Source organism: Haliotis asinina, chromosome 3, assembly GCF_037392515.1.
Source record: "Haliotis asinina isolate JCU_RB_2024 chromosome 3, JCU_Hal_asi_v2, whole genome shotgun sequence".
NCBI lineage: Eukaryota > Metazoa > Mollusca > Gastropoda > Lepetellida > Haliotidae > Haliotis > Haliotis asinina.
In genome coordinates this window covers 81,923,564-81,949,980 of record NC_090282.1, presented here as the reverse complement: position 1 = coordinate 81,949,980, position 26,417 = coordinate 81,923,564, and the positions used below count along the sequence as shown (strand labels likewise).

Sequence of the window (26,417 nt, the reverse complement as noted above, 5' to 3'; positions counted from 1 at the left end):
GCGGACCTATCTTGAAACATCTTTCAATAGTTAGCTCAAACTGCCAACAGAGGCACCCTTGAAATGACCAAGAAGGGACGTGACAGTAACGGCATCTTAACGGCAGTGCAGGCCTGTCATTTGGCGTATGTGGATGTTCTACACGACGTCACGTGAGTAACGGGATTCACCTGCACAAAGAACTGTCAGCGTTTCATTTTAATGATGTTTCACCTGCAAAAAGATAGATTTAGGTATGATATCCTAAAAAAGTAGGAGTTTTATCTCTTAAGCGTTCACGTGAAGACTATTCATAGAAAAGTTGAAAACTCATGCTCAAGAGCAGGCGCGCAGCAGTCCACTTTTTTCGTGTAAACCAGGTAGGATGCAAGGCTATATATTTAGATAGTATTGACACATAGCCCAACCTTTTCAGCAACTATCATGTGCAAGTCCGGGCTTTTTATATAAAGGTAGCTACCTGAAGAGGGGGTAAAAGTTGCACAGAAACTGTCAATTAGGGGTAAGCTCTGGTTTGGCAGAGCTAGAGAGACAGCACTCAGTAATTTTCGCACCAGATAAGCACAGATCAATGCATATATGGGTCTGGGAGTTTGTGAACATGGCCATCGATTTTTGATACAAATGTGTAAACAATACGACTGAAAAACGCAACGGAAAACGTTTGGCATTAGCATATGGTTTCGCTGCTACCCCAGTTTTTTCTTGAGCCAACATGAACTAGTATGGATTCTTCACACTGATAACCGAGGTGACCTTCGGAAGTTGTAAAGAATCGTATGAAAGGGAAGTGAAAATTGGTTATTGGTTAACGTGAACAACGAACATTGTGTCGGCTTATCGATAACTGTCATGCCATTTACACTTTCTAGAAAGATCGATTTATATGTCAACTATTATTTATGTCAGCGTGTCGATTCTTGGCTGTTTTAATTCTTGGAATATCATTTAGCCTTGGGACGATTACACCGCGCCGATCACTACATACGGACGTTTGGAAATCCTGAAATTTTGGAGAGTTGAGCGCATCATAGCGAGCACTTTCAATGTTTTATAGATTGTCATTAGGTGCAAGTAAAACCCTAATTGTCAACGAGCGATTTCTAAGGTCAATGACTGAATTATCTGAGTGAAAGATGCGACATCAGGCACAACGAAAGACGTAAATGATGTAAACAACGCCGAAACTGGGTCATGGATGCTGTTTACGTACCTTGTAGTCAGATGAATCCGATTCACTCATCACTATGAACATTCACGGGCGTGGTCATGTTTGACGACGTCGAACTGACGTCTAACCAATGTCAGTCTGACGCCTGTATATTTGGCTGTCTATCGGTAACTGACGTTGAATAACATCAATATGACCGAGGAATCCAGGAAAGTTTCTCTTACAGTTTTGGAATATTTGACGAACGTCCAAGTATCGTCACCGGCTATATCTCCCTTTAACATTCAGTTATGGAATATTTGATTTGAGAAATCATAAAATGCGCGTCGTTGTTTAGCATACTGGTTTTTCTGCACAGAGATCCAATGAGAGACACAGAGTGGTACAGTGATCCACTGAGAGACACAGAGTGGTACAGTGATCCACTGACGGACACAGAGCGGTATAGTGATCCACTGAGAGACAGAGTGGTACAGTGATCCACTGAGGGACACAGAGTGGTACAGTGATCCACTGAGGACACAGAGTGGTACAGTGATCCACTGCAGGACACAGGATGGTACAGTGATCCACTGCGGGACATAGAGCGTTAAGTGATCCACTGAGGGACACAGAGCAGTACAGTGATCCACTGAGGGACACAGAGTGGTACATGGCGTAATTTGAAGTAGTCACAACTGCTTGTAGATAGATATTTCTAACACAACACACCCTTCAACCCTCCTCTCTACTTGTCCCCTTTTCATACCATCTAATACATAAGCATATACAACATATACTGTTTTATAAACATTCGACTACGGTTGTGCTTTCGACAAATTATGTGCCTTAAAGGTCATTATCGAGAAGGTTCAGTGAGGCTTTGACAGAATATGGTCTAAACATAAGAAAATAAATTATAGATTTTCACGTAATCGAAAAACAAATATGCCTCCTCACATACAAAGAAATATATATTGGATTCCGTTCACTGTAGAGTAAATCTTATTATTTTTAGTCGAAAAATGTATAATACTGTATATATATATTGATAATAGCACTGAAATGTGCATGTAGGATACATGTACACAATCAAATTATCAAAAGCATCCAACGGACCGCTAACCCCCAACAGGATCTTACCTGTCTGTCTCTGAAGCTGTTCCAAGTCAGAACTAATCAGCGCGGTCTTTCAGCGGAAGTTTCGCACTACGCTCTATCACGTGATCCGCGCAGTCGGTGCCTCGTGGTGAATCGATTTGACTTTATGCAGTAATTACCTCTGCACCAACCTGGCTAGGGTCTGTAGTAAACGCATCCTGCCTCATTAATACAATCTTCATTTGGCGTAATGATCCCTTTTGTTATCTAACAAATGTACATTATCATTTATTGGAATATCTCCGATAGCATGACATATGGAGGAGGAAATGGAGCCCTTGTTAGCAGCTGTGGTCCTGATTAGTAATTTGAAGCTGTGCTTGTTTACACACAGTAGTATCCATGTGCACTACGACATACATACTGGCGGGAACACACCGCGAAATGGACGGAATCCTGTTTGTATATTATGGGTGTCATATTTATGATGGATTCCACTATGCCTTTGTGACAATGAGAATGGCTGAATTCTGTACCACGAACTCAGTGTCCACAGAAACAGAGGCAACACTTAAATCGGCAGAGATCACAAGTGAATTTGTAAATTCCAATTTAAATCATAAAATGTTGTACTCGATGTTACGTCAGAATACACTCAGAAAAGAAACTGTCAGCTTTCGCGCATGCACACCGTTTCAGCGTCTCAGTCAGCCAACATTCACTACACGCACACTGTTTCAGCGTCTCCGTCAGCCAACATTCACTACACGCACACCGTTTCAACGTCTCAGTCAGCCAACATTCACTACACGCACACCGTTTCAGCGTCTCCGTCAGCCAACATTCACTACACGCACACTGTTTCAGCGTCTCCGACAGCCAACATTCACTACACGGTCACTGTTTCAGCGTCTCCGACAGCCAACATTCACTACACGCACACTGTTTCAGCGTCTCCGACAGCCAACATTCACTACACGCACACCGTTTCAGCGTCTCCGTCAGCCAACATTCACTACACGCACACCGTTTCAGCGTCTCCGTCAGCCAACATTCACTACACGCACACCGTTTCAGCGTCTCCGTCAGCCAACATTCACTACACGCACACTGTTTCAGCGTCTCCGTCAGCCAACATTCACTACACGCACACTGTTTCAGCGTCTCCGACAGCCAACATTCACTACACGCACACTGTTTCACGCTAGTGTTACACGTTTTCTAATACGTTTTATGAGTGAGGGTTTTGTTGGCTACAGTTCACACGATTCGCAACGCACATTGCGTCTGGAGCCAGAACATCTAGGAGAGAAATCGCATTTGGAATGTAATCAACCTTTCATGTCAGTCGTTTATTTTTGATATCAGTATTATATTTCAAGATATCAGTAACCAAATAACTGATGTCATTAGTCCCATTTAAGATATCACAAATGTACACATCATAAATGTGCTTCAACATATCCGTAATTCAGTCCATGATATCATGATTGTACTAGAGATATCTATGATTATCTTTACTTGAGATATGTCAGAGGGAAGAAGTTAGAAATCGTAGAAATCAGATATATACATTTGAGAATATAACAAAGGCGGAAGCTCATCATATACTGGACGAAAATAGTTAGGGATGTTTGTAAATTGAAATAATGATTATGAATAATGATATAGTTAATCGTGGACATGCTGATCCAATGTCTATCATAAAAATACCAATATCCCTAACTTATTTGGTCCAGTATGCTTGAATATTCTTTAGACATCTCTTGGAAATGCAAAATAACAATTGCTTGTATAGAGCATTTTCAATAAAAACAAGTTCAAGAACTGACATTAATATAAAACTCTGCAAAAAAGTACTGCTATATTAAGTACTTAATAACAGGAAGGGAGGTTGTATCTACAAATCTAAAGGTTCTGTTAAACCAGAGATTTGGGTCCGCCCGTGTAATCATTGTTGTACGAACAGTGTGAGTAATGATGCAGATTTTTATAAATGACGGTAAATAGAATTCTTGCATAACCTACGCAAACTCTCCTCATGACAATACATACACACTGATACTACGGGGAATGATATCAGGGTTAGAATTGTTCTTCAGTAACCCTTGCTTTTCGTAATAAGCAGCTAACGGGATCAGGTGGTCAGGCTCGCTGACTTGGTAGACACATGTCATCGGTTCCCAATTGCGTGGATGATGCTCATGATTACTGTATTGTCTATTCCAGACTCGATTATTTACAGATCGCCGCCACAAAGCTGGAACGGTGCTGAGTGTGGCGTTAAGCATCAAACAAAACCAATATGCATAGAGATAGGATAAGCGAGATCTCACTGACGACTTGGGCTTCACGCGACAACTGTGCGATCCCTCTTATACTCGCTCTGTCCTTAACAGTGCGACAGTCTCGCTCAGCCTGTCTTCCGTCCATCTCAAGTCAAGTCAAAAGGTTTATTGTACCAAAGGCCTCCGTATACAAGAGAGTTTGTACATAACATGAAGCTGCACACAGGGAGTAACATGTTCTTTAAGCGATTCATTCCTTGTAACTAATGCATGTTTAATATATAGTAAAATGTTTAATATTTGAGATTCGTTCTTAGCAGCTAAAACATATACGAAAGCTTGCGATGGCGGCATCTTTATCAAATTATCTTTAATATATTTCTTTCGAAAGTCACTATAAAATGGACAGACGAACACAAAGAGAATTTCATTGTCTGTTACTAAATTGCATAACTGACAAATTCGTTTCCATTTTGCAGTGGACACATTTCTTCCCTTCCCTTCGACAAGGTCTCAGTACAGGCGGTATGACACATTGGTACCCTGCCATAATGAAAGTAATGCTATCACCGGTTTCTTTTATCCCAACTGAAGGCGTCCCGATCACCCCTGTCCTGTCCTGTCTATCCGGAAGAAAGTTGAGTACATTTCAATGTTGACCGCTAACAGGGCTATCTTTGTGTACAGTGATACGTATGATAATGATGTTCACGTAAGAAAATATTGCAAAAGCGTCTCAAACATACCCCGTTGAAGCAAGATGCCAACCCATGAATGTTTACAGTTAATGCACATGCCACATGTTGGTATTTAACCTGCATAGGCTACCACTATAGTACGAAGATTCGCGACTGTTGTCAAGCTACACTGGTTACCAGTTTGCCAGCGCTCCACGAGAACAGCCCGTGGTTGCCTAAGAGTCGGGTACAAGAGTCATCCAAACTCCTCTACTGACAGATCATCACCACCAGGTATATTTGTTTTGGAGTTCGCAGCGGAAATACTAAATTCTGAGGACATCTAAAATACATTGTTCTGATGAAAGCCGATCCTTTCTTCGTGTAACTGTTCCACGCTTCAGGTTCTGGGACAGCAAAACACAGGTTTTGCAGCAAAAACATTAAACCAACTGTTGCTTTTGGCGAAGGCTCCCAGTGTGTGGGTGAAGTGTGTTATGAGTGTAAACTTGACATGCTGACAATACATGGGACTTTGACGAGTGATCAGCAGAAGGAAATGTTGGATCCAGTCGTTGTCTCACTTTTTGATGATCATCCTCTTGCTACAAGATCTGTGTTTATTGATGACAATACTACGCCACGCCGTTCTCGTGCTGATATAACCTCAACCAAGAACTAAACTCGCCATCCGTGGCTCGCCATTAGAACAAAAATCAACTTCCCGTAGAATATCAGAGACTTTATCGGACGATGTATGGAAGCACGAGTACCACTTGTTCTGTATCTGCGAGTTGGAAGCAGCTGTGCACCAAGAATGGTGACACTTCCCCTGCAACATATGCGACAACTGACGGGTAATGCAAAGTAGGGTACCGGCAGTTATCTAAGCACGTGAAGGGAACACTAGACATTGATATTGATTGTGCAACGTTACCAGGTTACAAATAAACACATGAACGCCATGTGGCCACATCTTCTCTCCAGTTCCACGCTAATGACAGATATCATTTTGACCCAAAACATTTGGTTTTTGTATTGTGTTAAATCTGTTATTAAAACGTTGAAGGAAACTGTTCTCCTCTGTTTTCTTATAGTCAAGCCATCGCTGTCTCTAACTAACTCGAGCATCGCTATCTATCACTCAGAAAGGATGTGGCTCGATAATCGTATTCTATCATCCATACTGGAGGTAACGCGATCATCGCTATGTATCACTCAGACAGGAAGTGGCTCGATCATCGCTGTCTCTCAACCATATTGAATGCGATTCTTTTATCGCTGTTTCTCCTTCATAGTGGTGGTGGCTAGTTCTCACCCTTACTGAAGGTGGCATGAAGTTAATGATCTATGGGCATGCGACAGCATCTCGGCGCTCTTGCTGTGACCATATCAGCACACTTTGCAAACATCTAGTCAGTAGCAGCGGTTTGACATCGCATATCTTGAGAGCCGACTCCAAGCCTTCAAGCTGACACAAACCACAACAGAATGCTCTTTGTCTATCAGGAATAGTGACAACCGAACGGTGGAAAGGAACAGAGTCGTCTTGCACACAACATTGCTGCGTGTAACGACTTTAAGACGTGTTAACAGGAATAGATCTGAGTTCATAGTTTGAGATATGTGGTGAGAGATGGCATTGGTGGCTTTGTCTTTTCGACTTCTCCGTCACAGTTGTATTTGTTCAACGAGTGTGACGTAATGTCATTGTCTTGCTGACTATGACGCAGTATTGATCACTGTGACTTATCATTGTTGTCTGGCTTAATACGTAGAGGATGTTATATGTGTGATCATGTTTTACTATGTTTACGACACGTGTGCCGAAACGTTGGTATTTCACAAGCGAGTGAAATTAATGTTCACTGCCCCGACCTTGTCCGAACTTGAAGATTAATTTCGATCGGGACACATTTCCCGTTCTAACTTGTACCTCGTGGGGTATTCTCTGACTACATTAATGATACTGGCACTTGTGACGGTTCTTCACTTGTAGTGTACTGTTTTCGACAGTGGCGTATCATTGCCAGCTGTGACATACTCGCCGAATTCATCATAAAATCACCATTATGACGTAGCGTTGGCGATCGCGAAGGCTTACCATTAGGATGTTGTTTATGGCATTATGGGGTCATTTTACTGAATATGATTCCATCTGGTTTGATCTGTTTCTTCTAGGCAGCGAATAGAAAATCTTCCCAGGAGTGAGGTAAACCGGGATATGCATCTGTGTCTGACAATCTGCCTCAGGTAACGTCAAGAATTGGAGCTACTAGTGACGCCATATAATTGTCGTCATGTACCTAGATGCAATCCCTGTATGTGATGTATGTTAAAAAGGCAACCACAACCGCGGGGAATGATGTACACTCTGCAGCGTACTCTGTCGCTTCAAATCTCGACATCCGAATTGGCTCATTTTGCTGGTCTGTCTATCTTCATTACTGGGTCCTTCGAACGGCTGCAGCAATTTATGTCAAACTGAAGGCTGAAGGGCTCAGTTGTATGATACAGCAATACATATTGGCGAGGTTTGGGCTTTTTATATAAAGGCTTTCCCTTTAATTTCGCCAGAGTAAGTGTCAAGTCTTCTTGTGTACATTTTGATAAAGATCTTTTCTTGTATTACGCAAGAAAACTACATAGAAATATGTCGTTAGTGAAAAGGAATTACCGACATTGTAAGCAAAATTCCAGTTGTCCACGTGAGCATGTATTCAGTGTTTCTTGTAGTCTCTGGAATCGTGACTCTGCACGAAGAGGCGAGGTAACATCAGCACCTTTACCACCATATCAAAGTGGACATTGTTACTTTTCACCGGCGTGCGAATTAAAGAAGTAATTTGGAAATCTAAGTACCCAGAACACAAAATGCTTTATATCGTGCGTGAAATGTAGATTTATTTGCTCGAAAGATGCAGGTTTTTTCGTTAACGCGGACACAGGGATTAGCTTCATGTTCATTGTTTGCGTGGACATTAACACGCGGCCCAGTTGTCGTTGGTTGTAGATCCGTAAAGCATTCATACCTAGATGATGCATGACATATTTGAATATTGCTGAGTTTTGCAATCTTTGGAACTAACAATAGTTTCGGGTGATACACGTGCATTGAAATATCAGACCTAAACAGCTGGATACCTAATTAGTAACAAGGAATTAGTGAGTACGCGTTTTCCACTATTCCAACACTACTTTAGCGTGGGGAATCGAACCGCCTTCGTCCGTGTGACACCGCCAATGTAACATGTAGCAGTTAAATCCTCCCTCTTGGTCTACATATCCTACTTGCACACACACAACCCCCAATATTTGGAAAACTGTTTTTAGTTAAACACTTGACTGAGAATGTTTCTGAAGTGTACAAAGTCGACGAGACTTGTCTTAGTACATTCCCGTAAAGCATAAACTGATCGGTACAAGACTGTTGGCCAGTTAACTAACCCAGCGAAATATCGCCATGAAACCATAAGGTTTCCTTGAAACATGAAAGGGTTTTCTTGTAGTTGGAAGTTTATTGCAACAGTGGTTTGAACAGTGCCATCTAAACGAGTGCTAGAATTGCCAAGCAATGAAATGCAAGCTTTAGTCTCGAGTTTATAGGCTGCCCGGTTTTAACGCTGCTGGGTTAATTACAACTTGGTGAATATTGCCATCCGATTAACAAGTCCTGGACCAAAGCGCAACCTTGTAAATTTGAACTAGTAAGAGTGTACTCCGTCTTGTGAATATGATTGTTCTCTGACCGGTGCATTTATTCAGGATATTAAATATGTACATGATGGAGCGTTGTGCTCTGTACACTGCTCATTGACAAAACATGCCCTCTCGTCAGATAAGAGATTACACCTGTATACACTTTTGGTAGAAAGTACTTCGTTATTATATTGCTTTATTTCATGGACCGTAAATACCTGCCAAATTCCCGTGCTTCAAATACTCAGTAACACCCAGAAATTGGCCAACACATGATGTTTATCGACATTGTAAACAAAAAAGTAAAGCAAAGGGGTTTTACTGTCTGCACTCGTTTACATAGAGTATGGGTACAGCAGTAAAGTACCATCACCTGGCCGTTTCAGCTGGTTCCCATCTGGAGTTCCTCATTTGTGACGTCATTCTAACTTTACGTCACAATATGATTTGAATGCCGTCACCACTGTTGGTGGCACAACAAAACATGTGTTTACGTGCCAAGACGCAGTGAACAGTCTTGCAGTTTCCGGGAATCTAATACCATTTGATCATGTTTTTCAACCAATCAGATTACATAACACAGTAACTTTTGGTTTACAATTCTAACCTCCACTGATTCACTCAAGTGAGAAAGTAATTTGGTCTTTACGCCGCTTGTAGCAATATTCCAGCAACATCAAGGCGTGGAACACCCAGAATGGGCTTTACACATTGTACCCGTGGGAATCGAATTCAGGGTCTCGGCGTGACGAGTGAAGGCTTAAACCCCTGGGCTACTCCACCGCTCCGTATTCACTCAAATACCATAGAAGAAGTACTGCGCCATCGTCACGTTTCGTATTAGATTTATGCATTCTCTGATACTAAGTACCACTAAACGGCTATTGACTTTTCTTCTATCATTAATATTCCTGCTCCAACTGATTTTTCAAAAGCGACCAGGTCTATCATGTTAGTGTCCAGGAAGTAACCAGAAACTGCATGTATGGTGCTAATCTACAAGTCTATTTCTAATATTCCCTTCACATATGCACTCATTCTCATCTCTTTTGTAGAGTTGCCCCCCGTGGTCCTTATTTAACTCAGCGCATTGATATCTAGACCTCAGCACGCGGTGTAGTTCTGTCTCAGTCGCGTCACGTCCTAGATAGAAGCAGTTATAAAACCTACAACACCGTGAAAGATGTACGATAAATTGAGATTATATCGTACAGTCCTCTAATTAAGTACGGGATAACCATACCAGTTCCACTAGATGAGACACAGATTTCCACTAACACGCCGTCAATCAACTGCAGTTTGTCCCTCGTGATCCTTGAAAGGCTTTTGATGTAATAAGAGAGAAACAACATCGGGTTGAATGTCAGTTATCAAAGGACTGCTTAAATCAATCAGTGTTGGCTAATTAATATATTAAAATGAAACACGTAAATATCTTAAAAAGATGAAACACCGAAACTAGTACTAAAGCATCAAACTGAATTAATCAAATTCGTGTACTGTTTCTACACTTTAAAGTCACAATGTCACATTACGCATCTCTACAAACACATAATGCAATTTTCTCGATAATACTGACTATCTTTCCTCGGGGATGTTACCATATAATGTATTCCAAACAAAATTACGGTTTTAATTACAATGTTAAATTAAAAAGTTCAACGAATTAATGCAACGTTGCATTAAATCGACTCTCACGTCCTCTACCGACCGAACATTGTTTTAAGAAAACTCCATATGTCGGTTGGAGCGCTCTTTACGAATATTTCGCTTACAACTTGTGATTGAAACCAGTTCGGTAAACACCCACAAGACCGCCACGCTCGACACCTTCCGACGATCGGAGCAGTTGTTTACATTCCATGTATGACAAGTGTTGATTGTTCGAAAGCTTGTTCTGCTTGACGTGTAAATTATCGATAATAAGTTTCTTATTGCATCAGTCGAAAGCTACAGTGAGTGTGTATTTCCCCAGTGTAGAAAATGTGGGTCAAAATATGCTCAAAAATGACTGACATTGTGTCTTTAAATATGTCTTGTTACTGATGGATATACATTTTCAGAATCAAATGTCATCTGGCCTGTTGTATCAGCGCAATCGTACAAACAGGTGGGAAAACATTCAAACCTGAGACGAAAGTACTGAACAGGAAAATTGCATTTTAACAGTTGAATGAACTTATTTTGTTTAACCAGGTAATGATGACATAGTTGGAGTGTTAGTCTTGTATATGTCATACATAGTACATAGCAAATAAAGTATACAATCACTTAAGCCTGAGAATTTGAAGTGTCAAATCTACCTGATTTTACAATATAGAAGTGAACGAAATGAACCTGTCTATTTTCAATTACATTGTATTAAAATTATTTTATATCCACTTTTAGTTCATAATGTAAAGATTCAAATCAATACTTTGTGAGATATTAATGTATTGATGCAAGCTGTCATATCTGTCTATTTAAGTATTTTTCGTAGTTTGTGAATGTACAGTAGTCATGAAATAACCTAGATATTATTAACGTTACTAATGATACTATTACATGTATTTTATATAATTATGGATCTGGGGTTTTAACTCGGTAGTATTGGAAAGGCATCCTGTTTGTAACCTATGGCAACATACGTATAATGGATCCTGCAGATAATTAGTATCATGTGCATTTCATCTTGAAAAACGCAGTAACGGCGTCTGTCAGCTTGGCTTGTTTCTCTGGTATATAAATACATCTCTTTGTACTTCCAAAAAACATTCCTTTGACGGTTGTGTTTGCAGCAAAAATATCCATATTTCGATTTTCTCAAATCCGAAATTGAACTGTGTCCACCAGACACCCCGTAATAACAGTCGGCGATGAGCCAGCTTCAAAGGTCGGACATCACAGGTAAGTTTCATAAAGACCACATTCTTGACTAATGACATTCCTAACCAGGGTTTGGGATTGAGACTCAGAGAATACCGGAAGCAACAAAATATGCCCTTGCCTCGCCGCCCTTATAGATACATTCACGAAGGGTTATTGATTAGGACCTGTAAGGTTCGACAACGCAGTTGTGTACTGATATCAAAATCAGCTTTTGTGATCATTATGTCCTGCTGCCTGGAGTATCTGTTATCAGTTGGTGGCAGACACTTATAGATCATCTACTAGCAGGGAGTTTATATGCGCTTATTGACCATACCCACGTGTGTCCACGCTCTGACAGATAACATTCGCCTATACACAATGCCCTCATGTGTCTACTGTCGGACAGGTGATATACTCCTTTGCACAATGCCCCCGTGTGCCTACTGTTAGAAAGGTGATATACACTTGTACACAATGCCCACGTGACTGCCATCTGACACGTGTATCATCTCTTCACATGTAAAGCTGTACTCTCAGATACACTGAGAACTAACACAGTAATTGATTTGACGTACGAGATGGCAGTCTTGACCTATTACATTTAATATCTGATTAATACCAGAACTCCTCATCAGTGTCATAACTTAAATCTACTGGAAAGGAAGGCTGAACCCTTCTGTAAGACCATATCCGAATGAAGGAATACGAGTGTACGTGGGGTAGGGTGATAGTGAAAGTAGTTAAGTGTTTAGTACCCCTCGGGGGGAACAGTTACTGCCAATAACGCCGGCCACGTCTCCTGATATATGTCTTCCTTCATATTATAACCGGTCTGGTTTCCATAACAATTTTTCATTCCTGACGTTTACTAAGCTCGTAAAAGACAGCGGAGATAGAAATCATATTATGTTTGAATTATACATTCTGACTGGGAAACATGTCCCGTTCATTGACACGCGGACAGTTTTCGTCTGCTTCGAATAAGGTATTACCTCGAAATTGGTTTTGCATGGGGTTCATTTGAGCGCCGCGTTTGCTCACGTGATTGCGATAGGGTTAACGTTAATAGCGAATTGTTTAATGGCTGTGGACATGTCCTCACCTGACTCAGTGGGCGGTGGGGTAGCCTACTGGTTAAAGTGTTTGCTTGTTACGCCGTGGGTCCAGGTCCGATTCCCCATATGGGTACAATGTGTGAAGCCCATAAGCCCGTGATATATATCACGGGCCTATAAGTCCGTGATATTGCTGCAATATTGCTAAACACGGCATAACACCATACTCACTCACCTCACACAGACTATGCTAGTATAGTGACTTGAATCTATTTTGAGCACATACGTATTGTAGTACGTACCTATTGCAATTCCAGTCTAAGATACGCAGACATCACAACTCAAATACCCAGCATACTGTTCGCATGATTCTCGGCATCTGAGCAAGAACTATGTCCTCTACGGTAAGAGGCAAGAAAACACACACAGTTGACTCGACATTAATATTCGTGACGCCAAATATGCAGTGACTATGAAGACAAGAGAGAAATACACATGTCGGTGCACATTTCCGTACCCATTTCTGAGTCGTGACACCAAGAGACAATTACTCCTATAGATACCAAATACGTGTCCGTGCTGATCATCAGAATAATTCCACCTTTATGGTGAGGCTCTAATAATCTTTATTTAGTGTGTGCGTGCGTGCGTGCGTGCGTGCGTGCGTGCGTGCGTGCGTGCGCGCTGATTGCATCATTATTAGGCTGTAGAGAGTTCATTTCTCCTATGTAGAAAGACATAGTACAGAGTCTTTGACAACGTCTCTAGGATTTCCTTCCGAAAATATAGTCTTAAAAAAAGTAGGGGAACCTGAACTTTCAATTCTGGAAGGACGTTACAACGACATTCATCTTGAGTATGCAGCATCATTTCACGTTGTCACCACACGCAAACATATGCATGGGAAGAACGTTCACAACGTGGGACCCTCCTACACGTGCATGGGTTGTCATTATGAATCGTGACGTTTTTCAGGCAGGTCGATAAATCACTGTAGACCATTTTTTCCGATAATTTTCTTGCATCTGTGCATGATCAGGGTTTTAAGGGTCAAATCACACACTAATGACTGAAAATTCTAAACTTGAAATTTTCAAGTCATACTCTAGTCACCTAACAAGGGGGATAACTAAACGAACAGATTTGCTTTGAATCAAATCCATGTGATGATGCATTCTCAAAACATCCGTTATTAATGTATCAACATTGATTCAATCCCATATATCACCCAGTTTCGACAATCGTACAATGAAAGTACAGTTCCCTTACTTTTTTAAGAGCATATGCTATATATATGCGCTAATACACATATTCATTTACGAATATTGTGATGTACAAAGTAATAAATACGTACAATACTCATTTCTTAAAGTGTGGGAGGCTGGACAGACACAAAGGAAGTGATATTCTTCTTCAATAATTGGATTCGAATCACACATTTTCTATCGTCTTTTGAATTCCCATATATCTACCTGTTTCTATTTAATTTAACAATTCATCGGAGGATCTACGAACATTTGTAAGCGTGATTCTATATTTATTTATTTGACACAGACAATTGGTCAAGCAAAGTCTGGATAGATATATAGATATATATACCTAGTGGCCTTTGTTTAATGGATAGGAGGAAATATGGATGCGTGGGTCTATGCACTGTTCTAGCCATAGGCATATATTACAGAACCAGTAGGAAAATAAAAAATGTATAACATCCGTAAACCATTTACGTTTTCCATCATCATATTATGACATTTCGTGGGTAATTTGTAACGTAGCATATCTAAGATTTTAACCAATGTTTTACTACTTTCATTTTTGATTCAACGTATAAAGGAATTCTACCACTTTCACAATAAACCATTATGTTTAAAGTAGTAACTTTCACACCTTCTTTTAATTGCATACAAATATGTACTTCTTATAGCATATCAAATGTTTGGATTCTTCAAACCTCAGAACCATACAAAGTATGGGACTATTCTTAGCATCAAAGATTCTAAAAAATTATATGTGCGACAAGTCATCTAAAATATAACTATATCTAATAATACCAATTAGTATTTTCTACAATCAAGAGCCACGATAGGTGGTATGTAAAATAAACTTCAACGTATATGTAAGATGTAGTTGTTTCTATCATTTCATCTCCATAATACCATTTCTCTTCTGCAGCACCCATGTTTACACACACTTATTTTACTGTTGTCTCTATTTACGTTTAGTTTCCATTCGTTACGGTATTGTTTTTATTCATTTATTTCTGCTTGTAATCCGCGGATAGTGCTAAAGAAAAGTATGACATCATCAGCAAATACGTCTAATAGAAGAAATAGCTGCATTGTATCTGGATGTAACTGAATACCATTTGAACACTTTTCATAGATCTGCGTTGCTAGTTCATTGATGAATAAAGCAAATAAAAATGGGTTCAAGATACAACCTTGTCTAACTCCTATTTGACTCTCAAAGGTTTAAGATATTTCATTATTCTTCCTCCAGGACGTTTAAATAAATACGTCTGTAATGTTTACCCATTTTTTTTGCTGAAGGAATTATTATCTAGTAGTTCCATTACTTTTCTCTGTGTATAGATTTGGAAGCCCTTGTAAAAGCTACAAAGAAAACATAAAATTTGGTACTTTTATTATTTAAGTATTTTAGTATAAGTGAATATAAAATATATATGTTGTCAGTAGTAGTATATCCTTTTCTTACACCAGCTTGGCAGTCGGTTAGCTTATCAAAGGATTCTGACCAGAATACTAAACGTTTATTTATGGTGGCACTCGATATTTTACTAAAGACACTTAGTAGAGTAATGCCTCTATAATATTCAGTCTGATTGTCATTACCATGCTAATGAATAGGCAGCGTGATATCAATCGACCATGAAAGTGAAAAAGACACATTCTCAAAAATGACATTAAACATTAATTCAAGGTGTGGGAGTAGAATATCTGATGAGTGTAAGAAGCATTCGGAGATAGCATAATTTATTCCAGGTGATTTGTTCAGCTTCATTTGTATAATACTATTTGAGTTTTTGGAATATCAAGTATGTCATTTATCACTGAGCAATTTAAATCACATCTTTGATCGTTATTTTCGTCGCACAGCCTGGCTGTATAGCTGTTCATGGCATTATGAATTTCCGATGTAGAAAACAAGTCTTTGAAATAACAATACCATTCGTAATTACGGTGAGTGTCACAAAATAATTCCACCTTACGGTGAGTGTCATAAAACAATCACACCTTTACGGCGAGTGTCATTAAACAATTACAATTTTACGGCATGTCATAAAACAATTACACCTTTACTGTAATTGTTGTAGAACAATTACGCTTTTACTGTGAGTGTTGTAGAACAATTACCTCTTGACAGTAAGTGTCGTGAAACAATTACACCTTTACGGCGAGTGTCATAAAACAATTACAATTTTACGGCATGTCATAAAACAATTACACCTTTACTGTGAGTGTTGTAGAACAATTACACTTTTACTGTGAGTGCTGTATAACAAGTACCTCTTGACAGTGAGCGTCGTGAAACAATTACACCTTTACGGCGAGTGTCATAAAACAATTACAATTTTACGGCATGTCATAAAACAATTACACCTTTACTGTGAGTGTTGTAGAACAATTACACTTTTACTGTGAGTGCTGTATAACAAGTACCTCTTGACAGTGAGCGTCGTGAAACAATTACACCTTTACGGTGGGTGTTACAAAACAATTACACCTTACAAAGAGTGTCCCAGAAAAATTGCAGTTTTACAGTGAGCGTCATAAACAATTACACCTCTATGGAAAGTATTGTAGAACAATTGCACCATTATGGTTGAGTGTCTTAAAACAATTACATTTTGATGGTGAGTGTTGTAGAACAATTACACCTGTATGGTGGGCGTCGGGGAGAAAATGATCACTCACTTCAGTAGGGTGAGAACAAAGTGGACCAGAATGAACTGAATGCCTTGTTGCTACTTGAGGAAAGGTTGACCTGAATGTCCTGTTGCCAACTGAGGCAAGGTCGATCTGAATGTCCAATTGCTAGCCGAGTCTGGGTTGACCTGAATGTCCTTTTGCATGGGACAAGCTTGATCTGCATTTGGCCATATTGTCTTGTCTATCCTCCACCGTCAGTGGTGTTTGTTTTAAGTTCGCATTAATATTACATACCGTTATAAATGGAAGTAGATCCCGGATATTGATGACAATCTATGACAAAAAGCAGACTACGCTTCCAAGAGCCTCCAATTACAGCCTAAAAGGGAAATCTTGTCTTCTAAAATTCGATAATACAAATGCTGAATTCTTCGTAATTCGTGTATTTTTATGAAATCGAATGCTGACACGCGTTAAGCCATCGAAAGTGACAGAGAATAGAATCAACGACTGCAAGAAACTATCGGTAAGACCTTCATTAAGTTCTTAATACAGATTTGCATAAAAAATCTGTCGCCTAACATGTGAGAACGAATATGACTTTTTGTGTAAATATGCAGTCGTATAGATGTAAGCCTCCTTTTAGATTACGATATCGTGAAGCCATTAAATTCAATATTACCAATTATACTACACAAACTTCTAACGGGAAACGTTTGAAAAGTCTCACATTGCTATTTTCGATTTAGAATAGTCAGTTAGAAAAAAAAGAAACTCATTGGTGAGTTTGAGAATATTGGACTCATACATACTGCAGCAAGCACAATACAAATGTACTATTTCTTTCCAAAACGTCATCTTTGTGTGGTTGTAAACAGCTTCGGAGGGGTGGGGTAACCTTGTGGTTAAGGCAACATGAAATTAGAAACGGATTGGGGATTGGGGAGTCGAATCCAGAATCTGATTTTGTTTGTTCACATTTGGGATTCGACTCCCCAATCCCCAATCCCCAATCCCCAATCCCCAATCCCCAATCCCCAATCCCAGTCCGTTTCTAACTTCATATTGCTTGTGGTTAAAAGGTTCGCTCATGACGCCAAAGACACGGATTCGATTCAGCACATAGGTACATTGAGCGAAGCCTATTTCTGGTGTCTCCCGCCACGATATTGCTGGAATATTACTAAAAGCGGCGTAAAGTAAAACTCACTCACTCACTATAACAGCATCGGCACTGTAGTTCTTCCTGGAAGTCATTTTGTGTTCTATCCAACAGAAGTTGCATTGCACGCCTCGGATTCTGCTCCAAGATGTCCTTGATAAACAGCGGTTGCCATAAACAAGATAAGTTTCACTTCACTGCATAATATCGAAGGCACCCACTGAAATTGCCAGGGCCATCAGTTAATATTTCCATTCCACCAAACGTTGATATGTTACAGCCATAATATTATGAACGCAGATAAGAACACCACTGCTGCCACTTTGCTGCTTATGATTTGTAACACTAGAACCATTTTCAGCAGCAATCTGACAACCACATTTGACGTTATATCACTTTGTCGTTTAAGTTACAAGCTGTCATCAGTATTCAATTAACCGATCGTAGAATGATCCTGAGTGTTTTGACAGAGAACCTTCTGTCGTGTGCTATACCCACAAGACACCCGTTTGATGAGTGAGTGAGTGAGTTTAGTTTTACGCCGCACTCAGCAATATTACAGCTATATGGCGGCGGTCTGTAAATAATCGAGTCTGGACCAGACAATCCAGTGATCAACAACATGAGCATCGATCTGCGCAATTGGGAACCGATGACACGCGTCAACCAAGTCAGCGAGTCTGACCACCCGATCCCGTTAGTCGCCTTTTACGACAAGCTGAGTCGCCTTTTATGGCAAGCATGGGTTGCTGAAGGCCTATTCTACCCCGGGACCTTCACGGGTCCCCGTTTGATGAACTCTTGGTGTCTAACTCTGTCGGTCTTTTTTGTTGCTATTTCTTTTCTACTTTTTATAAAATTCACCCAGACAGTGACATTGTTAATACACAAGCTGTAACTATTCCGATGTACCCATGTATTTGACTAACCGTCGCACTCTGGGTACATATCTATATTGTTCGGATTTCGGAAGAGATTTCATATTAAAGGTCACATGCAACCAAAAAATCAAACATAATTAAAACACATTTATCACTTATTCATGACATATAATATACATTGCTGCTTTTAAAAAAACAAATAAACAAAATTATAAGCGTACAATCGCGATTCAAAAGTGCAATATTTTGTACTTGGGCTTACTTCCCCCGAAACGAAGCCCTCGGGAGACCGAACCCAGTCATAGCGGGTGGATATGCACTCAAGTGTAACGACGGCTTCCGATTGGCTGTTCCATTTGCTGACATGCTGAGGGTTCATTGTGTGTACAGAAAGATGATCTGTTTGATGGGCATTTTAGAAGTATAGCCAGTCACAAGAAAGTAAGATTCTTTGTGGATAACAACTTCTTTTTGTGTACTTGATGCGTCGTTTCAGTATGGATTCATATTCCGTTGTCAAGCAAAATCATATACACCAAAAGAAGTCGATATCCGTGACGAATGTATATAGAGATGTTAGGTTTTGAAAATACATGTTCTCTGAATTTGCGCTCGATCCAATAAAAAATCATGTCAGTAGAGATGGTAAACTACTGCGTGGCTCCAGCCATCTGTCATTCGTCCAAGTACGAAACAGGACTGGAATCTGGAGTTTGCACAAGTTTCCGTCACATCCAGTCATCCGAATAAAATGAATGTAGTTTGTTTGCAACCCACATACATAAAAACATGTCATGTGTATCACACGTGCCTAATTACATAATGTGGCAGACACGGGACTCGGGTGCACGAGTCATAAATCAACTTATGTTCTTTATGTCGTATAGTCTGATAGGTGTTAAGTTCAAATTGCACGTTGTCAATGATTGAAGCTGTGTATTGCATGTTGTCTTTAGCAGACAGGCAGACAGACATATAGGTGTGAATAAACGAGACACTGAGTTTTCTCTGTGACAGAGACTGCTTGCCACAGTCAACAAGTTGTTTTACGTAACGAGTAGATTATGTACTTGTTTGTGTACACAACCGAGATTAGACTACTGCTCACGACCTCAGACGCTGGGCATGCATACTGTTTCAAGCTCCGCAAACCTATTCACTGCTCATGCGTTATGGACGCAGCGCAGCACAGCTGTTGAAACCAGTTTTTCCCCCAGCGCTGGGGGGAATTTAGTGAAACGTTTGAACTCCGATTTCGCGGGCTTTTTTTCATCGCGTTTTTTTTCAACTTTACAGGTTGAATTGGCATTTTTTATGATTTGTTTCGGTAAGTGCACACCGAAAGGTACCAGAATCTGCAAAGTTGTATTTTACGTTGCATGTGACCTTTAACTTAATGCATTAAAATGTTGACGACTCTATGCTGTTATACCATGTATGGAAACAAATACCCCTTAAACGTTTCCTAAATGCATACAGAAAGATGTTATTACCAACATCTCTTGGTTCACATTGGTTCGTATACCTGGTGTCCAATTGGCCATTCCCTCCTAATACCTCAAGTATAACATAACTGTAGAAGTGGGTTTGAAACGCATTCATCCACAAAAACTTGTCGGTAACCGGTACTTGAATGTACATTTTAGCATAAGGGCCAGTGGAAACGGTGAACACGCATAAAACGCACCTTGTAAAAAGCGTCCGGGGAGTTACAGAATTCGAAACCATCATGAATGTCACTAGCTAATAACACCCACCAATAAATAATTTCTGGGTTGTGATTTATGTTCATAACATCGACCATTTAGGGAAGATACAAATGATATGAAATATAAATGAAATATTGCATGACGTAACTATTAACCATATCTACTAGTAAGCTGTAGTGTACGTGGTGTATTGCCCCGTGTCACGATAGAAAGACTGTTGAAAATAATCATCTCTGGTAACATTTTCACATCGTCACTACTTCATATACATCGGTTGAGGAGGGTACTTTACCACACAACCTCCACGACTGACGATGGATCTGGAGCACCGAGTAACGATTTCACTGATGCGTTACAAAGAGGCTATCTTATGACATATGACCCCGAAACTAACATTAGCCCTAGAGTACCACATCAGTCCGAGACTACAACATCAGTTCGAGAATACCATATCAGTCCAAGACTACCATATCACCCCGAAAATGCCATATCAGCTCGAGACCACCATATCAGCCCGAGATTTCCACATTACCCCGAGACTTCCATGTCATCCCGAGACAACTTCGGAAAACGACAAGATACCTACCATGATATACCTACCGATGATACTAATGTCAAGTACCGAACCGTTGCATTTCAGAGACAGGGATATAACTCATGGATTTCATAGTTTGTTCATGTAATAATCTGTCAAGATACTTGGAAACTAAGCATATTAATGGTATGACATATCTATCCTCTCTAACTGTAAGTGATGTGAAGTTTATAGCGCTTGTTATAGCATACTCTGTAGAAGAACACGAGACTATTGTACATATGTTGAGCAAAGTGTATTCCGTTCGCTGAGCTAGGGTAAAGTCAAAAGTTTTAACTGTCAGTTTGCGTGACCCACCACCCGCGACGTCCTTGATGCAGCGTCTGTCTCCGGCGTACACATTCACTCACCCACTCATAATCACCTGTTCTACAAGTATACAGAGCAGTCCCCTGTCACGTTATCAGAGCCATCTACATCACTGAAAGACGCCACGTTACCTTTGACGTCGGACTTACAACAAATAAAGCATTCTCGATTCCCTCGGGCTGTTTTACATCAACACATTAGTGATGTGAGATCACATCTGCTTGCCTACCTACCTGCCCTCTGAACCGGACTCCCAAACCTGACATGGGATAATGACAGATATATGGCAAGATGATGGTGACACCAGTAACATGACAGACAGACGGCAGTGACAACCGGTGTAAGGCAGGGACAGAAGTGTAGACATGCATGTGTGTGTGCGCGCGCGCGCGCGTACGTACGTGTGTGTGGCAAGCTTGGCGGACCTTCTTCATTTTCCGACATTGTCGCATATAATTTTGACATAACTAAGGGTAATCATGGACTGGGTCCTGGTTACAGTTACGTTACTTCATGTCCGCTGTGACGATCACGTGATGTGGCCCTGAACCTGCTGGTACAATACACCGATTATTGATCCACGCGAGGTACTTCGATTACCCCAGCTTGTGCCTCGAGGCATCTCCAATTACCATTATTATAGCACCAACTAGACTCTAGTTTGTGTTTGATTTCTTTTTATTTGCAGTTATTAAAAATATTTTCATTAATCATATCTTTTTGATTTTGAAACTGCTCTTTGAATTAGTTTTCGGAGCCGTTCGCTGCATCATTTGAAGCTTTGTGTTGATTTTTTTTCAAATTACTTCATGATGTTATTTGACAATTATTAATGGAAAACATGAGAATATCCGGCATGCCTATTGTATCGACCATAATTATCACCTTGGCTGCACATAAGAAAAGTTCTTTCACGTTCTTTCTTAAACGAGAACTACACGTCAGACAGTGTGTCGTGATGTATTGCTTTAGTGGGCAAACGTGCTTGACGTCACACAGTCCATGATTCATTACAGTGAGATAAGAAATATGTAAAGATGAGTTTCATACCGTGATAAATGGAGACAATTCTCACCTTCGTCCCCAGATAACTGGAAAGTTCAATTCAAGCAGACGACACTTTTGCCGAGAGACTGGAAACGTGCTAATGTCGTGACATAACTGTGTTATTGTAATCATGCCTTATTTCATTAGCATAATGCTGACAGCATACGTCATTGCAACAGATGCCTTCACTTAGACGATACAGCGTAGCACACTATGTATACGTTTGTCATTGCAAAGGTTAGCAAACAAGCCATATTCCCGTACCCAGCCAGTGCATATATCCATTGCAATCATTCAAAGCCATATGGTCGTATAATAATCGAAAACGGATAATATGGAAAATGAAGGTGTTCAATAATTTATTTAGACACCAATCTAACGTCAAGGGTCAGGTGCGATTAAACTCTAGCTTTGTGAAATCCAGTCCAATGTTTTCCTTCGACACGTGTCTTGCGGGACTTGTAATGTATTCCAGTTTATTTAACCTGCCCTAGGGAGCGTTATCGGTGATTAGCGTTAATGTTCGCTGTAGTTATCAACTGAACTTCTCGAGCTAGCCGAAGGATATGACAACTGTGGTTTTGTGGTTTAGGTTATCAGGGGCCTGTACCTCACACTACGGGGAGTTCGTCAGGCATGATATGCGGTGTTGCAGCCCAAGAAGCAACGGAAACATCGCAGGAGTTGCATCGTGGATTCATTCACTGACAAGTCACACACGTTTCTCTACGCCCAAATGTCACCCAGGATGGACCAGTCATGTACCTGCCCTGTCAGATCATCCTGAAGATATCGTGTTAGTGTTTTAAAACGAGGGTGTTCTGACTTGTGCGACATTACAAATGGCTTGTCACCATCCCCTTGTTAGGTGCATACTTGTGTTACTGGATTTCAGGTCCGACTCAAATATGTACAGGTTTACATCTGGGAGATTGTTTTCAAATCAAACAGATATGGATTCATACGACATATCGTCAAAAATAGAAGCCATAAGAATGTTTAGCTAAATTTTACGTCAAAATCATTGTTAATATATATATCTGATATCTAAAGATATTGAGTGAGAGTACGTGGATTAGCCAGTACTCATACCTGATCACAATTACATACGAAAGGCATAATCAGATCCTCATTACATACTGACATCTTCTGCAGCTGAATAGGGCGAACCCACAAGGCCTGCATGTAGACTGTCATGTTTACCTTACACACTATATATCACCCCACAGAACAACGCTGCACTCTACAACACATCACAACTTACCCACACACACTACCCGTCACCCCACACTACCCATCACCTAACACTACCCGTCACCCCACACTACGCGTAACCCTAAACTACCCATCACCTGACACTACCCGTCAACCCACACTACCCATCACCTAACACCACGCGTCACCCAACACTACAATTCACCCTACACAACACGACATCCTACAATACACATCACCCCACACGACACATCACCCTACAATGCACATCATCCTACACACTACCCTATATGATCACTTGAGACCCTGTGCTTGGATTTCGAAGCTCTCTCAGCGCTAAGATAGACGTAAGTTAATGTTAATGTATGGTGCTTAGGACCATCTTAGCGCTAAGAGAGCTAAGAAAATCTAGGCCTTGTACAGCTGTACATCGCCCTGCTTAATACATGGTGAGCTCAAGTTCTTTCTCCATTATAGCGTTTAAGCGTAGACTTATTGTTTGTCTGATAGTCTGAAGTCTAGGACGGACTATATTACAAGGATATAACACATATTTTTCATGACAATTGACATCAATCCGTAAGGAAATGATTAAACGTCACGACATGTAGTGTATGTTACCTGTGGTATAGTGTTATGCTCCACGAAGGTCAGGCCAGCTGTCATGTTCATCCTGTAGACGATGCCTTTACACAGTCATGACGGACATCATATGAAATGTCTGTGTTGTACCTGTGACCGAGTAGTTGGATTGATCCCGTTCTCAACCAATGTTGAAATGGTGTTTGTCACACTGCTCATGGCCCACCGATTCCCACTGTCAACATTAGAACGCACGAACAGGCCGAAGCTCACACTTGTACTGCAGAGTCAAGGTTGCCTAAGACTGACTGATATTTTCTTGCAGACACTGTTGTAACTGGCATACTGGCAGTCTAATCTCGGACTTCAATTTACATGATACATAGCTTGAAAAATGTATGTATCTGGCACGGCAGAGTCATGCCAATGCAACACTGGTATAAACGGGGACCTGGATATGCTATATGTACTGGTATCCCGTGAAACCAGTGAGAGTGGGTTCGAATCCAAATTTTTCCTGCATGTATTTCTCGGTGTGTTACGACATGCATCACGTTGGGCTTTTCATTCTTCGTGAAACAATCGAAACAACGTATACAGCTGCTTCAAACCCATTCACTCTGATATGGAGACCCTATTTAACAGTGTTTTGGAGAAGATACAGTAAACGCCGAAACAAACGTTACCTTCCATCCTTAATGACAAAGGTAGGCGTCATCGTCTTCAGCTGGCGTTGTGATGCGTGGACGACCACTTCTGTCAACGGTGACCCCAGTCTGTCTGTAGTGCTGTCAGTCTGTCTGTAGTGCTGTCTTGATACGGTGGCATCGGTGGGCGTTTGCTACAGAATTGTATGTCGACCCCATCTGCACCACTTCAATGTTTGAATATTGCTGCCAGCGGCTTAGAACCAAACTCACTTTATCCATTCAACAGAGCATATATCTAAAATTTTCCAAACGATGTTACGGCAAACAGTTAATACCTCACTTCACCCTATATCCCTGTAGCACTTCACCCGACATTCCGGTATTGCTTGACCCTGAATCCCTGTGTCACTTCACCCTGCATCCATGCATCACTTCACCCTTCCACCTTGTATCACTTCACCTGCACCCTTGTATCACTTCAAGATGTATCACTTCACCTTGTATCCATGTATCACAACACCCTGCATATCTGTATCACTTCACCTGTGTACCACTTCACCTATGTATCACTTCACCTATGTATCACTTCACCTATGTATCACTTCATCCTACATCCATGTATCACTTCATCCTACATCCATGTATCACTTCACCTTACATCCATGTATCACTTCGCCCTGCATACCTGTATCACTTCACCTATGTATCACTTCACCCTGCAGGAATGTATCACTTCACCCTGCATCATTGTATCACTTCGCCCTGCATCCTTGTATCACTTCAGACTATATCCCTGTATCATTTCACCCTACATAATTACATCACTTCACCCTATGTCCCTGTGTCACTTCACCCTGGATACATGCATCACTTCACCCTTCAGATCGATACTCTTGATGTCAGTCACCGGGTTGTATGATTCAGGGCTGTATCATTAACAAACGCTGCCATATAGCGGTTTTGGGCGGCAAAGAAAATAAAGCTTGTATTTACTTGGGAAAAAGTCATTGTTGCAGTTTAGATGAATATATTCACACTTGTTAGTTCAAAGTGGTGTATTTCTCGGCGCCTTCATTTGCAGGTGTTATGAATTGTCGGTTGCAGTTGAGGATAATTCTTCATGCAGGGATCTGCTTTGTTTACATGTTGCAGAAACTCACTGATGACGAAATGAGAAGCTGCCATTCAAAGGATGTTTTACTGGAATTCTGACTAGCACTCTCGTATTGAACTGCATGAGCGGTGTTTCACAAAGTGATTACAAGGCTACGACTGCGGTAGCTCCTGTACTTACCTTAGAGTTACGACCGTCGTGGAGCTATGATCGTTGTGTCCTTCACTTTAAGAGGGCGGGGAGGGTTGCAAATGGCGGCGAAAGATTGACCTTTTTCCAGAGCTCCTGCTCGTTCGTGTTTGATACAGCGAAGCTTATATTATGACACGATGGGATGAAATGTAATGGCGACTTGCTGCCCACAGTCCAAAACAGTCAGAAGCCAGAAACAGCTTTCAAACAGAGACATTCCATCTTTGTGACCAAATTAAAATGATGAGTCA

At 40.7% G+C, this 26,417-nt stretch overlaps 1 protein-coding gene across 2 annotated transcripts in view; it reads right to left on the bottom strand.

The window, feature by feature from the left end:
• Nucleotides 1-24,953, bottom strand: part of LOC137277141 (beta-3 adrenergic receptor-like) — a 51,429-nt gene extending 26,476 nt beyond the window's left edge. The window contains exons 1-2 of one of the 2 annotated variants that reach the window (XM_067808812.1): nucleotides 24,897-24,953; nucleotides 24,250-24,445 (exon numbers count right to left, since the gene is read on the bottom strand). In XM_067808812.1, coding sequence (XP_067664913.1) covers nucleotides 24,250-24,300 — 51 coding nt within the window. In that variant the 5' untranslated portion in view covers nucleotides 24,301-24,445; nucleotides 24,897-24,953. Of the gene's footprint in view, nucleotides 1-24,249; nucleotides 24,576-24,896 lie in introns of those variants that run through there. The other variant, XM_067808811.1, reaches the window with a different exon arrangement.
• Nucleotides 24,954-26,417: the final 1,464 nt, after the last annotated feature.